At 50.2% G+C, this 13,954-nt stretch overlaps 1 protein-coding gene across 1 annotated transcript in view; it reads right to left on the bottom strand.

Annotated features, from left to right (window-relative positions):
* FBXO41 (F-box protein 41) overlaps positions 1-13,954 on the bottom strand; it is a 154,211-nt gene that overhangs the window by 10,134 nt on the left and 130,123 nt on the right. Inside the window, exons 4-10 of the mRNA XM_068274160.1 lie at positions 10,171-10,253; positions 5,838-6,181; positions 4,417-4,649; positions 3,254-3,369; positions 2,972-3,124; positions 1,986-2,081; positions 502-620 (exon numbers count right to left, since the gene is read on the bottom strand). Of these exons, the coding sequence (XP_068130261.1) occupies positions 502-620; positions 1,986-2,081; positions 2,972-3,124; positions 3,254-3,369; positions 4,417-4,649; positions 5,838-6,181; positions 10,171-10,253 (1,144 nt within the window). The remainder of the gene's footprint in view (positions 1-501; positions 621-1,985; positions 2,082-2,971; positions 3,125-3,253; positions 3,370-4,416; positions 4,650-5,837; positions 6,182-10,170; positions 10,254-13,954) is intronic.

Genomic DNA, 13,954 nt, shown 5'->3' with positions numbered 1-13,954 from the left:
CCTCCATTCACAACTGGCTTTTTGGCTACATTTCATTCTTCAGCCATGACTACAACACTACTGTGAAAGTCTTCATTTAGCGGACCACCAGAAAAAAATAAGCATGCCCCAGCACCAAATCCAGCATGCTTTATCAACCACCAAAACAGGAAGCACAGCCATATTGATTGTGTTCAGCAACTGCTGCAGGAGATGGGCCAAGATACAAGAATGTCTTCATCTAATGTCACACGTACATTATGTGGGGTGGAACAAGTCATTTTTACATTATATCCTTTCTTTAACCACAGCACGTTTTTTTGTTCAGTAGTGAGTTGGAGGGCCTGGTACACACATCTAATTTTGATTGGCCAATTTTACCCTACACAATCTCTTCATAGTATTCAAATCTGTTGGCCGTCATACTACATGGAAGTGGGTAAAATTCGCCAGTGATTGGCCAATCAAAATTATGTGTGTGTACTCACCTGTAGAGTCTTGTGATAGCCAATCATCTCTTACCCAGTGATGACAGACCCTGCACACCGCAGCCAGCTCCCCCGACTCCCAGCGCCCTCAGGTGCGGCCAACAGCGACCAATCATCTGCAGGCATCGGTTACTGAACCTCGTAGGCTGTTGGCTGTAAGGAGACAATGGGAGGAGACACAACTAGGTGAAAGCATTCTACTGAAACAACCGTCACCATTATGTGTACATCTTTACAAATGAGCAGATTCCTCAGGCAGACTAAAGCCTGGCACACACTTTCAATTATGATTGGCCAATTACTGACCAATTTTACTACATCCATGTAGTCTGAGGGTTCACCTACACAATCTGCTCATAGCATTCAGTATCTGTTCACCCTCATACTGCAGGGAGTTGGCGAAATTGGTCAGTGATGGCCAAACAAAATTGAAAGTGTGTACCAGGCTGGTACAAACATTTTTAGTCTTCTTTTCCACGGGCAGTTGATAGGCAGTGAAATACCTCTCAAATTTTCACAACTGCTCACTGGCACTGCTGCCTGGTAAATGCTCACTGCTGCCTGGTATCTGCTCACTGCTGACTGCTGGTATCTGCTCGCTGCTGCCTGGTAACTGCTCGCTGCTGCCTGGTAACTGCTCGCTGCTGCCTGGTAACTGCTCGCTGCTGCCTGGTATCTGCTCGCTGCTGCCTGGTATCTGCTCGCTGCTGCCTGGTATCTGCTCGCTGCTGCCTGGTAACTGCTGCCTGGTATCTGCTCGCTGCTGCCTGGTATCTGCTCGCTGCTGCCTGGTGTCTGCTCGCTGCTGCCTGGTAACTGCTCGCTGCTGCCTGGTAACTGCTGCCTGGTATCTGCTCGCTGCTGCCTGGTAACTGCTCGCTGCTGCCTGGTATCTGCTCGCTGCTGCCTGGTATCTGCTCGCTGCTGCCTGGTATCTGCTCGCTGCTGCCTGGTATCTGCTCGCTGCTGCCTGGTATCTGCTCGCTGCTGCCTGGTAACTGCTGCCTGGTATCTGCTCGCTGCTGCCTGGTAACTGCTCGCTGCTGCCTGGTATCTGCTCGCTGCTGCCTGGTATCTGCTCGCTGCTGCCTGGTATCTGCTCGACTGCTTGGTGCTGCCTGGTAACTGCTCACTGCTGCCTGGTAACTACTTGCTGAGCACACAGCTCAACATTCCATGGAAAAGAGGCCTCAGTAGAAGAAGTGAATTAAATAAGGTCCGTTTTCCATGAGCAGTTGATATTCAGAGAAAAGACTTAAATTCTCAAAATTGCTTGCTGCTGCCTGGTAACTGCTCACTGCTGATTTGTAACTGCTCATTGCTGCCTGGTAACTGCCCACTGCTGCCCGGAAACTGCTCACTGCTGCCGGAAACTGCTCACTGCTGCCGGAAACTGCTTGCTGCTGCCTAGTAACTGTTCGCTGCTGCTTGGTAACTACTTGATGAGCACGCAGTTCAGCCATCTGTGGAAAAGGGCCCTTAGGGCCCATGTGTGTCAGGTCAGGTTAGCTCTCTTACCACGGATGCAACGGTGCCACCTGTAGGGAGATGATGTCTCTGCAGCCGGCTCCTAGCGCCCAGATCACCTCATGGCCGACTGGATCAGTGGAGCTCCTAAAAAATGGAGGAGAGCACTGGTGTAAATACGAGTGGTCTGTACAGCAAATGTGACTGTTTAAGCAGCATTAAATAGTAAAGGTAATAATCCTATAATGAACATATAATCAGCAGCGCTATGCTTAATTAAAAACAAATCCAGATAGCAGAAAACTTTATTTTTCTATTAAATATCAAACTAAAATAAAAACAAGGGCCAAATTAGGGCCGAAATAACAAAAACAAAAAATAAAGTCATTGGGTGACTGGAGGTTCAAATTCTGAAAAGAGGCGGAGCCACAAACATCCACTCAAATAATAATCTGCAGTACCCGTAAGTGAAGGCCTGCAGGGCCCGGGTAATGTGCTGCTCTCAGTACCCGTAAGTGAAGGCCTGCAGGGCCCGGGTAATGTGCGGCTCTCAGTACCTGTAAGTGAAGGCTTGCAGGGCCCGGGTAATGTGCGGCTCTCAGTACCCGTAAGTGAAGGCTTGCAGGGCCCGGGTAATGTGCTGCTCTGAGTACCTGTATGTGACGGCCTGCAGGGCCCGCTTAATGTGCTGCTCTCAGTACCCGTAAGTGAAGGCCTGCAGGGCCCGGGTAATGTGCGGCTCTCAGTACCCGTAAGTGAAGGCTTGCAGGGCCCGGGTAATGTGCGGCTCTCAGTACCCGTAAGTGAAGGCTTGCAGGACCCGGGTAATGTGCTGCTCTGAGTACCTGTATGTGACGGCCTGCAGGGCCCGGTTAATGTGCTGCTCTCAGTACCGGTAAGTGAAGGCCTGCAGGGCCCGGGTAATGTGCTGCTCTCAGTACCCGTAAGTGAAGGCTTGCAGGGCCCGGGTAATGTGCTGCTCTCAGTACCTGTATGTGACATCCTGCAGGGCCCGGGTAATGTGCTGCTCTCAGTACCTGTATGTGACGGCCTGCAGGGCCCGGCAGTAGCAGCTGGCCAACCAGAGGGAGCGGTCTGTCAGGATGTTGGGACAGTGGGAGATCCTCAGGATCAAAAGGTTTCCTCCTGTGGCTTTTAGGAGAGCTTCCAGTCCGGATTCCAGGCAGCCTCTAGAGGGCAGCAAACACAACCATCTTGTAGACAGAACACTGGCAGTACAGCAGCCATATTGCACTCATGTATAAACTGTGATATTTTTTACAGAAGCAGTCTCACCTTGGGGGTAGCGAGAGTCTCACCTTGTGCTTTTCATGTACTCCTCCTTGGTCTCTTTCTTCCCCCTCTGTCGAGGTTTGAGGTTCTGCAGCGTCAGAGAGTGCGTCTGAGTACACCACTGAGACAGAGTGAGCAGGAACTGCAGGGGATAGAATAATACAAATAGGTCAAAGAGGCCTGGGGTCCTGTATTGCGTTTCTGCAATGTTCAAACCAGACCTACACTTTTTTTTTTTTGTTGGACAGCAGCAGATTCTGCAAAATACAACTTTTTGGGATAAGAAAGAGGGACACTTAAGCCACGCCCCTGCCACACCCCTGATCACGCCCCCATCACACCCCTAGTCATGCATACCATAAACATTTCATTAGAAAAATATGTTTTATAATTCAACCCATACTGGTCCTCTCTATCTATTTACTTCATATTAACATTTAAAAAAAAAAGAAATATATTTGTTTATGGGATGGGAATAACGTTTAGAGTCAATTAAACACATTTTTCAGTAGTAACATAGACATATTTACACACGATTATGTACATGAGTCCTGAAAGAGGGACAAGTGAGGAGGAAAGAGGGACAGGGCGCCCAAAGAGGGACTGTCCCTCCGAAAGAGGGACAGTTGGGAGGTATGATCTGGAGCGGCGCATCATACCTGTCCTATAGAGACATGATACTGCTCTGACTCTACTTCACCAAACCTAACCATACCCGTCCTATAGAGACATGCTACTGCTCTGACTCCAGACCACCAAACCTAACCATACCCGTCATACAGAGACATGCTACTTCTCTGACTCCAGACCACCAAATCTAACCATACACGTCATACAGAGACATGCTACTGCTCTGACTCCAGACCACCAAACCTAACCATACCCGTCCTATAGAGACATGCTACTGCTCTGACTCCAGACCACCAAACCTAACCATACCCGTCCTATAGAGACATGCTACTGCTCTGACTCTACACCACCAAACCTAACCATACCCATCCTACAGAGACATGCTACTGCTCTGACTCCAGACCACCAAACCTAACCATACCCGTCCTATAGAGACATGCTACTGCTCTGACTCTAGACCACCTAACCTAACCATTCCCGTCCTATAGAGACATGCTACTGCTCTGACTCTAGACCACCAAACCTAACCATACCCGTCTGACTGCCCCAGCTTCCTCACCTTGGGGGACACTCTGGCGTTCTCAAGGAAAACGCGGGTCCAGACCGCCGGGTGTCGGGCTACAAACTTCCAGTCACGGCTGACCTCGGCCGCCCGCAGCAGAGTCTTAGTATCGAGGTAGGTAAATATACAGAACAGCGCCGCCCTCATCTTCAGGATCTCCGGGCTGATGACCTCATTGGTGCGAGACGGACTCCCCTTCTCCGGCCTCAGCATCTTCCCTTCACAGCGGCCTGAGTGACAGGAGACATTGCTTTACAGGCAGGTGACAACACACAGGAACATGCTGTAATGTGTAGACTTCTCGGGCTGTGGGAGGTCAGTGTTCTCCCGGCTAAGTGCTCTGCCCGAGTAATTCTTGGGAGCGCCCGGCTCTCTGTTCAGGGCAGCATATACAAAGGAGGTGGGGCCAGCCAGCAGAGAAGAATAATTAAAGTGTACCCGAGGCGGTGCGGTGGGGGGAAGATGGGACGCAGAGGCATGTTCTCTGCCTCATGACATGCTTCTGTCCCCCCCCCCCACGCCGCTTTCTTCCCCCCCACCACCACTCTGTAGCCCCCCCCGAAATTAGTGACAATAATTGTCTCTATTTCAGAGGGTAATGGGAGCGGACGGATTCTCTGCTAAAAACGCCCACTAGGGGCGTTTCTGCAGGCTTTCCCCAGCTGCCATTGGGCAGCTCTCTCTCACAGGTCATGCCCCCTGATGTTCCCCCGCCTCCCTGCACACTGAGAGAGAATCGCTCTCTCCTTTCAAAGTCGTGACCCGAGAGGTCACAGAAGCGAAAGTAAGCTGGTGCAGGCCAACAGAGGCAGGGAGTGTGGCCCACCGCCCAGCACCCTGAATCAGGTAGCCTAGTTTTTTTTTTAAACCCCACCTCGGGCTCTCTTTAAGGGGTGGGATCACACACGTGCAGCTCTCTGGTCCTACATGTCAGCACCAGATTGGGAGAGGATGTGAGAAACATTGTCTCCTGTACCAGTGTACAGCGCTGCTGCCCCCTAGAGTTTTCTGCCTGAACCACCATCATGCAAACCTGAATCATGTCATTCGGGCAGCAAGCTCTAGGGGGCAGCATTGCTTGTTTACTGGTGCATTGGACGAGCTTGTTCAAACACTCTTATATTTTCGACTTGTATGCAGTCAAAATGGGCCAATCAAATGCACTTTCCTGGGACAGCCAACTTAGAGATCAGATCCTAACTTCCCATGCATATACTAGGCTACTCCTACCCATGTCTCGCTATGAACCCATCACCACAATGGCCAGTCTCAGAAAGCTCTAATGCAGAGCAGGGGGCAGAAGATGATTGGCCAGCCCCCTCTTGCCTCCTGCTTCTACCTGCTGCCTAGTGAGGCTGCCCATCACAGACAGTGAAGGCCCAGAGTCCGGGATACACAGCTCAGCAGTCTGGCCTCACCCTTTGGTCTGCAGCCTGCAGAGGCCCGACTATGCTCGATAGAGCCGATGCTCTCCTGCTCCCAGACCTCAGCTTCTGATTCGGTAGTGCGGGAGCCCCCGTCTGAAATGTCGCCTTCTTCCCCCTCTGTGCTATTGCGGTACGGCCGGCGGTGCCAGTTCTGGATGGCCTGACGTCGGAGCCCTGAGCTGCGGTTGTTGTTCCTCTCGAAGCTGCTGTCCGAAGGATGGCTGTTCCCTGGGTAATGGTGGGAGTCTAAGGCATCATCGATCGCCACCGGTTCCACCCCATCACTATCATAGCAGCCGGAGCTCTGGGAGACGGTCTTCACTCTGCCCACCACTCTGGAAATGGGAAGAGATAAACATCCTTGGTCAACAGGGAGGGCTAAGCTGCACGTAAACCCCCTTACTCTGCTCATACCAGTGGTACAAATGTGCCTTCAGCATCAGGCCTCAGTATTTGGTGAAATGTCTCCAATTTTTTCTAGGGATCCTCTCTCGAACCACTCACCTCATTACTGGCTTAAGAACCACCATAACAGTCAAAACTATTGCAAGGATGCTGAGGAAGATGGGTTCTGGAAGGAGCACTTGCAGCCTGGCCATGGTACTGCCTTGCTAGGAGGCTGGGTTAGGCATGGTATTGTCATTGTCCTGCTAGGAAGCTGGGTTTGGCATGGTACTGTCCTGCTAGGAGGCTGTGTTAGGCATGGTACTGCCCTGCCAGGAGGCTGGGTTAGGCATGGTACTGCCCTGCTAAGAGGCTGGGTTAGACATGGTACTGCCCTGCTAGGAGGCTGGGTTAGACATGGTACTGCCCTGCTAGGAGGCTGGGTTCGGCATGGTATTGCCTTGCTAGGAGGCTGGGTTAGGGATGGTACTGCCTTGCTAGGAGGCTGGATACGGCATGGTATTGCCATTGTCCTGCTAGGAGGTTGGGTTAGGCATGGTACTGCCCTGCTAGGAGGCTGGGTTAGACATGGTACTGCCCTGCTAGGAGGCTGGGTTCGGCATGGTATTGCCTTGCTAGGGGGCTGGGTTAGGGATGGTACTGCCTTGCTAGGAGGCTGGGTACGGCATGGTATTGCCCTGCTAGGAGGCTGGGTTAGGCATGGTACTGCCCTGCTAGGAGGCTGAGTTAGACATGGTACTGCCCTGCTAGGAGGCTGGGTTATACATGGTACTGCCCTGCTAGGAGGCTCGGTTCGGCATGGTATTGCCTTGCTAGGAGGCTGGATTAGGGATGGTACTGCCTTGCTAGGAGGCTGGGTACAGCATGGTATTGTCATTGTCCTGCTAGGAGGCTGTGTTAGGCATGGTACTGTCCTGCTAGGAGGCTGGGTTAGGCATGGCACTGTCCTGCTAGGAGGCTGGGTTAGGCATGGCACTGTCCTGCTAGGAGGCTGGGTTAGGCATGGTACTGTCCTGCTAGGAGGCTGAATTTGGCATGGTACTGTCTTGCTAGGAGGCCAGGCTTGGCATGATACTGCCTTGCTAGGAGGCTGGGTTCGGCATGGTACTGCCTTTCTAGGAGACTGGGTTAGGTATGGAATTGCCTTGCTAGGAGGCTGAGTTTGGCATGGCACTGTCCTGCTAGGAGGATGGGTTTGGCATGGCACTGTCCTGCTAGGAGTCTGGGTTAGGGATGGTACTGCCTTGCCAGGAGGCTGGGTTAGGCATGGTACTATCCTGCCAGGAGGCTGGGTTAGGCATGATACTACCCTGCTAGGAGGCTGAGTTTGGCATGATACTACCCTGCTAGGAGGCCGAGTTTGGCATGATACTACCCTGCTAGGAGTCTGAGTTTGGCATAATACTACCCTGCTAGGAGGCCGAGTTTGGCATGATACTACCCTGCTAGGAGTCTGAGTTTGGCATAATACTACCCTGCTAGGAGGCCGAGTTTGGCATGATACTACCCAATCTCCAGACTTTTATCTAGTAGTAAAACTGTGGAAAGAGCTAAAGTTTCGAGCTTCCAAACCTCAGCCTCAGAACTCTACTGACTTGGAGAGGATCTGCAAAGAGGATTGGGTCAAATTTCTTCCTGAGATGTGTGAAAACCTAGTGGCCAAATACAAGAAACATCTGGCCTCTGGGATTGCCAAGGAGGGTTTTGCCACATACTAAGTCATTGTTTGATAGGGGACCAAATACTTATTTAACTCATTACAATGTACCTCAAGATCTCATTTTGGGACACTCGGTTTTTGAGGGATCTTTGGTTATTGTTCTGTCTCTCACAGCCACAAGAAACCTCCCATTTCTTGGTCAGAGGGCAAGTGGGCAAAATCAGCAGGGAGTCATTTTATAACTAGCTTGCCATTACCCTATGCCAGGGGTCTGCAACCTTTAAGACATAAAGAGCCACTTGGACCCGTTTCCAAAAAGAGAAAAAAACTGGGAGCCGCAAAACCATTATAAAACAAATCGTTAGCAGATATGACCCCCATATGCACAAATCGTTAGCAGATATGACCCCCATATGCACAAATCGTTAGCAGATATGACCCCCATATGCACACATCGTTAGCAGATATGACCCCCATATGCACAAATCGTTAGCAGATATGACCCCCATATGCACAAATCGTTAGCAGATATGACCCCCATATGCACAATCCTTCAGCAGATATGACCCCCATATGCACAAATAGTTAGCAGATATGACCCCCATATGCACACATCGTTAGCAGATATGACCCCCATATGCACAAATCGTTAGCAGATATGACCCCCATATGCACAATCCTTCAGCAGATATGACCCCTATGCACGAATCGTTAGCAGATATGACCCCCATATGCACAATCCTTCAGCAGATATGACCCCCATATGCACAATCCTTCAGCAGATCTGACCCCCATATGCACAATCCTTCAGCAGATCTGACCCCAATATGCACAATCCTTCAGCAGATCTGAAAAGAAAAACCCATTTACTCACCTAGTCAGAAGACCTCCTGTCACGATCTCCTCCTGTCCCGACCTCCGGTCCCGACCTCCTTGTGGCGCGCAACTCCCACGATCCTCTTCCTAAGTCACGTCCTGCCTGCATTACACTGCAGGGCTACGGGAAAATGGCCGCCTGAAGCCCTGCACTGCACTGGTCCAGCAGCCTCTCTGATAGGCTGCCGGCCAGCGACAGCACACGTCACACGCGCACCGCAGCCACTGACACCAGAGCCGCCTAGGAGCCGCGGCGAAGGTGAAAAAGAGCCGCATGCGGCTCCGGAGCCGCGGGTTGCCGACCCCTGCCCTATGCTGATGAAAGCTGGTGCTTCTGAGGTAATCCACACAGGCCCAAAGTAGTGTGCAGAAAGGACTTGTTCACACCTATGGGCGTTATCGGCATTTTTTCAAGCGCAGGCAATTTTCAAATTCAAAATCGCCCTGAAAGCACTTGTGCAATGATTCCCTATGAGAGAGTTCACATCTGAGTGGTTTGTTTCCGATCCGCTCAGCAAAGCGCTGCCTGTACCATTTTTGAGGCGATTCCACCTCAATGGAAGGTATAGGAAAAACACTACGCTTACAAATTGTTTTGGGGTTTTTATCCAGCGATTGCGTTAGGCGTTTTTAAGAATAAATACATTGGGCTTGATTCACAAAAGAGTGCTAACTGATAGCATGGCTGTTTTCACGCGAATTTTTGCGTTTCGCGCGATCGCGAATATTCAGGCGAAATGAAAAGGTTTTCGCGCATAAACACAATTTTTTTATGCGCAAACGATATTGGTTTTGCGCGAAACAGAAACGGCCGTGCTATCAGTTAGCACTCTTTTGTGAATCAAGCCCATTGTATTTATTCTTTTCTGGGTCAAAGGGTTTACTTCCTGACTTACGTGAGGAAGAGAAAAAACAGAATCGCTTTGCAGAAGCACTTACAAAAGCGCTTTGCACAAAATCGTACCGCGCAGAGGAGCGCCGGGAGGGGTTAAAAAAAACCGAGCAAAAAAAACGAAAATCACTGCTGTCAGCGATTTCGATTTTAGATGTGAACAGAGCCATAGTGAGCAGATTACAAGTGGCTGCCAGCCTGCCCACCGACCATGGCTCATTGGTCTCTGACTGACGTATAAAGCCTGATCCCGCCCACTTTCCACTATAGCCGGATACAGAACACCACAGGGGCCAGAAAACAGGTTTACTATTACAGAAGTTCTATTATATCAGAGTTTACTATACCAGGCTTTACTCCCATATAAGGTACTTATAATGGGGCTTGGCCAGGATCTGGAAACTTAGTTTACTATATCTGGAGGTTCACTTTATCAGTCTTCACTATAAGGAGATTATACTGTAATCAGAGAATATTGAATATGTACTTACCCAACGCAGGAGGAGGCTCGCTGGCTGGACGCGGGATATGAGCCATGAGTGGACGACCCCGGGCCCTGGTGCCTCTCTGTCCTCTGGAAACACACAACACGCATGTCACACGTATGTTACACCCATGTTACATGTATGTAGACACACCTAGCATGTTGCTGCATTATAATATTATTATTTATTGTATTTATAAAGTGCCAACATATTACGCAGCGCTGCACAATAGATAAATGGGGTAACATACAGGTAGAACATACGGAAACTTACAACAAAACAAGATCATGCAAATGATTTGATGACAATACAGTGTCATAGGTCAAAATGGAGACTGTTCTAGTCCACAAGAGGGGTGGTTGTCAGTAAGATTGCATAATCAAGCTGGATACACTAGGGAGGAGGGCCCTGTCAGAGGCTTACAATCTAAAGGGTGAGGGTGGAGACAATAGGTGCATCTGTTGAGAGGGTGTCTAACAGAACATATTATGGTGCTGGTGTAAAGAGGTAGGCGAGCATGAAAAGGTGAATCTCGAGAGCTTGTTTGAAGGTATTAAAGGTGGGGGGAGAGTCTGAGGGCTGGTGGGAGCGAGTTCCAGAGAGTAGGGGCAGCCCTGGTGAAGTCCTGCAATCGTGCATGTGACTGAGATATGCGTGGTGCGACTAGGCGCAGGTCATTGGAGGATCGGAGGGGGCGGATCAGTATGTGCCTGTGGACCAGATCAGAGATGTAGGTCGGGCAGGTCTTGTGCACTGATTTGTAGGCCAAGCACAGGATTTTAAAATTGATCCTAAAGCTGATGGGGAGCCAGTGTAGGGCTTTACAGAGCGGAGTTGTAGAGGTGCAGCGATGAGAAGAATGTATCAGTCTGGCTGCCGCATTCATTACCAATTGAAGTGGGACAGTACGGTTAGAGGGGACGCCAGACAAAATAGAATTGCAGTAGTCTACGCGGGAGATGACAAGGGCGTGGGTAAGGAGTTTAGTGGTGTCCGGACAGGTAGGAGAGGATCTTGGGGATGTTGCGGAGGTGGAAGTTGCAGGATCGAGCAATACCTTGGAGTCCAGGGTAACACCTAGATAGGAGGTAGGGCGGATGGTAGTATTTTCGATAGTGATGTGCAAATCTGGGAGGGGTGCAGCAGTGCGGGGTGGGAATATTAGAAGCTCAGTCTTGTCCAAATTAAGCTTCAGGAACCTGGCGACCATCCAGGAGGAAATGGATGTGAGGCAGGCAGAGACTTGGTCCATGGTAGAGGAGGGGAGATCTGGGGTGTGGAGGTATATCTGGGTGTCATCGGCATACAGGTGGTAGTTGAAGCCCATGGAGGAGATGATTTTGCCAATTGAGGCAGTATTGAGTGAGAACTGTAGTGGTCCTAGGACGGAACCTTGAGGAACACCAACTGAGAGGGGTGTAGGAGTGGATGAGGAGCCATTGAAAAATGTTGTGAAGGAGCTGTTGGAGAAGTAGGAGGAGATCCAGGCTAAGACTAGGTCCTGAATGCTCATTGACTGCAAGCAGTGGAGGAGGAGGGAGTGGTTGACAATGTCAAATGCCAAGGAGAGGTCCAGGAGGAGCAGGATGGAGTATTTACCTTCGGCGTTGGCAAGGTCATTGACCACTTTGGTGAGGGCTGTTTCTGTAGAATGGGCTGTACCAAAACCAGATTGCAGGGGATCGAGAAAGAAGGGAGTTGGAATTGAAGAAGTTGGTCAGGCGTTGGTGGGCCAGGCGTTCAAGAATTTTCAAGGCAAAAGGGAGGAGGTAGATTGGGCAGTTGTTGGATGGCAGTGCAGGGTCAAGTGAAGGTTTCTTCAGCAGGGGTAGCACAGTGGCCTCCACCGTGACAGGATTGAAGGAGGTAAGGGGGGAGAAAGAGGCAGGAGTAGGATGGGGTGGCGGTACAGGACTGCGATAATGGCTAGGAGGGGATAGTAGAGGCGGATAGCATGGGCCTCTTGTGATTTGTAGGTGAGAGATATCATCACGATCAGCAGAATATTTCTGGTCTCCAAACACTTCCTCCTGGATGAGCGGCTGGTCACTAGTAAGTAGGCAGATCTACCTGTGACCTGTGGCTGTATGACTGTCCCTAAAGAGTAAGGGTTCGAGAGTCCACGGGGGTGGGAAGGGGGCGCAATTTTTACACCCTTGCCCTGGATGCAATTTAGCCTAGAAACTGACCTGTCGCACAGTAAGGGCTCCGCCACACTATTTGGGCCCGTTTCCACTAGAAGCAGTGAAATGTGGCTACATAGCCGTGTCGCACCGCGGGTGTGCTGACACACATGCACGGCAATGCAATAGTTTCCACTGCGTGCATGTTGTGCGGAGCGATCCGAGAATCTGCAGCATGTGGCAGATTGTTGCACAGCCGCATCCGCCCGAGTAGCAGCAGTAAAGATGCGATGTGGCTAGGTAGCCGCATTAGCATCACTTTAGAATGGAAAAGGGCCCTAAGCGATTTTCTGAGCGCTTTGTGATTGATTAGCTTTTAAAAATCACTCCCATTCACTTTAATTAAAACCGCTGTAAAAATCGCTGCAATCGCGTACGCGAAAAATTGCGTCAATTTAGACTGTGATTTTAATGAAAGTGAATCTCAGCGATTTTTAAAAAGCGCTCAGAGAGCACTAATCAATCACAAAGCGCTCAGAAATGCGCTTATAGTGTAGCTGAGCCCTTACAGAGGAAAATCCTTTACAGTGAGGGATAGACTGAAATAATGCTGCCTTCTAATCTTCTCTCCTCCCTATTCTAAAGAAGAACTCCGGGGCTATTATTGAATTTTGCAACAGGAGTATTTACAGCTGAACAGAAACGGACGCCGGACCACGGGAGGTGCGGTAAGCCGCGTAATTAAAGACTTAGGTATCCTTCAAAGAGAATATGGAAATTATCTCCTAGGAGATAATTTAAGAGAAAAAGTTAATTGCATATGAGCCCTGGACCCTTATTCAATTCACTTTTTCTCCTAGGTGAAATTTTTACGCTTTATAAATAAAATGGCTTGAAGGCCAATTTCACACTATCGCATCTTGTCGTGGTACGCAAACCCGCTGCTCCCACGTCGCAGTGGCCAATAGTCTCTGTGAGCCTGGCCACACTACCCAAGGTGCTACGCAATGTGGCAGAAGTTATATAAAGGACACAGAGATGACGCAGTCTCTGCAGTGCGTTGCCAAGTGACACCGCCAGTCACGCATTTGCATGGAGTCTATGGTACCACAGGTGCTGATCAGACAAAATTCATTGACCTACTTCCTGTCCAGTAGAGAGCACATCACTGTGGAGGGGGCGGAGCGATGCAGATTGCCCTGTTGACGCACACAGTGTTTCGTGATAGTTGTCCGTTCAGGCTACTTACACACTTACCGTGTTTCTTTGTGTAGTGGTATTCTCCGTCACTGCAGCTCGTCGTGAGGGTAATGTAAGTCTATGGAGACCTGCACACAATTGTGACGTGATGCGACTAAAGTAGAAAAATCGCCCGCCGCAAACCTGCAATGTGTTGCCGCAATGCAAGTCTATAATGATACGGTAAGTGTAAACAAGCGATTGCGGTGCATGTGCAGAGCGATGGTAGACCAGTGACATATTTCCTGTCCAGCAGGGAGTACTTCACTGAGCAGGGGGCGGAGCTATGTATATTACGCTGACGGTGCACTCTGACGCAGGGAAATGTGCACAGAATGGTGCGGTCGTCCTGCCCCGGGCTCTCCTGCTGCTGGATGATCGCACTGCCAGATGTGTGATATTAGCCTCAGGGACACTCAGTAATCCCG

The sequence above is a fragment of the Hyperolius riggenbachi genome, chromosome 1, assembly GCF_040937935.1.
Source record: "Hyperolius riggenbachi isolate aHypRig1 chromosome 1, aHypRig1.pri, whole genome shotgun sequence".
Classification (NCBI taxonomy): domain Eukaryota; kingdom Metazoa; phylum Chordata; class Amphibia; order Anura; family Hyperoliidae; genus Hyperolius; species Hyperolius riggenbachi.
This window is presented reverse-complemented; position numbering and strand designations above follow the sequence as displayed.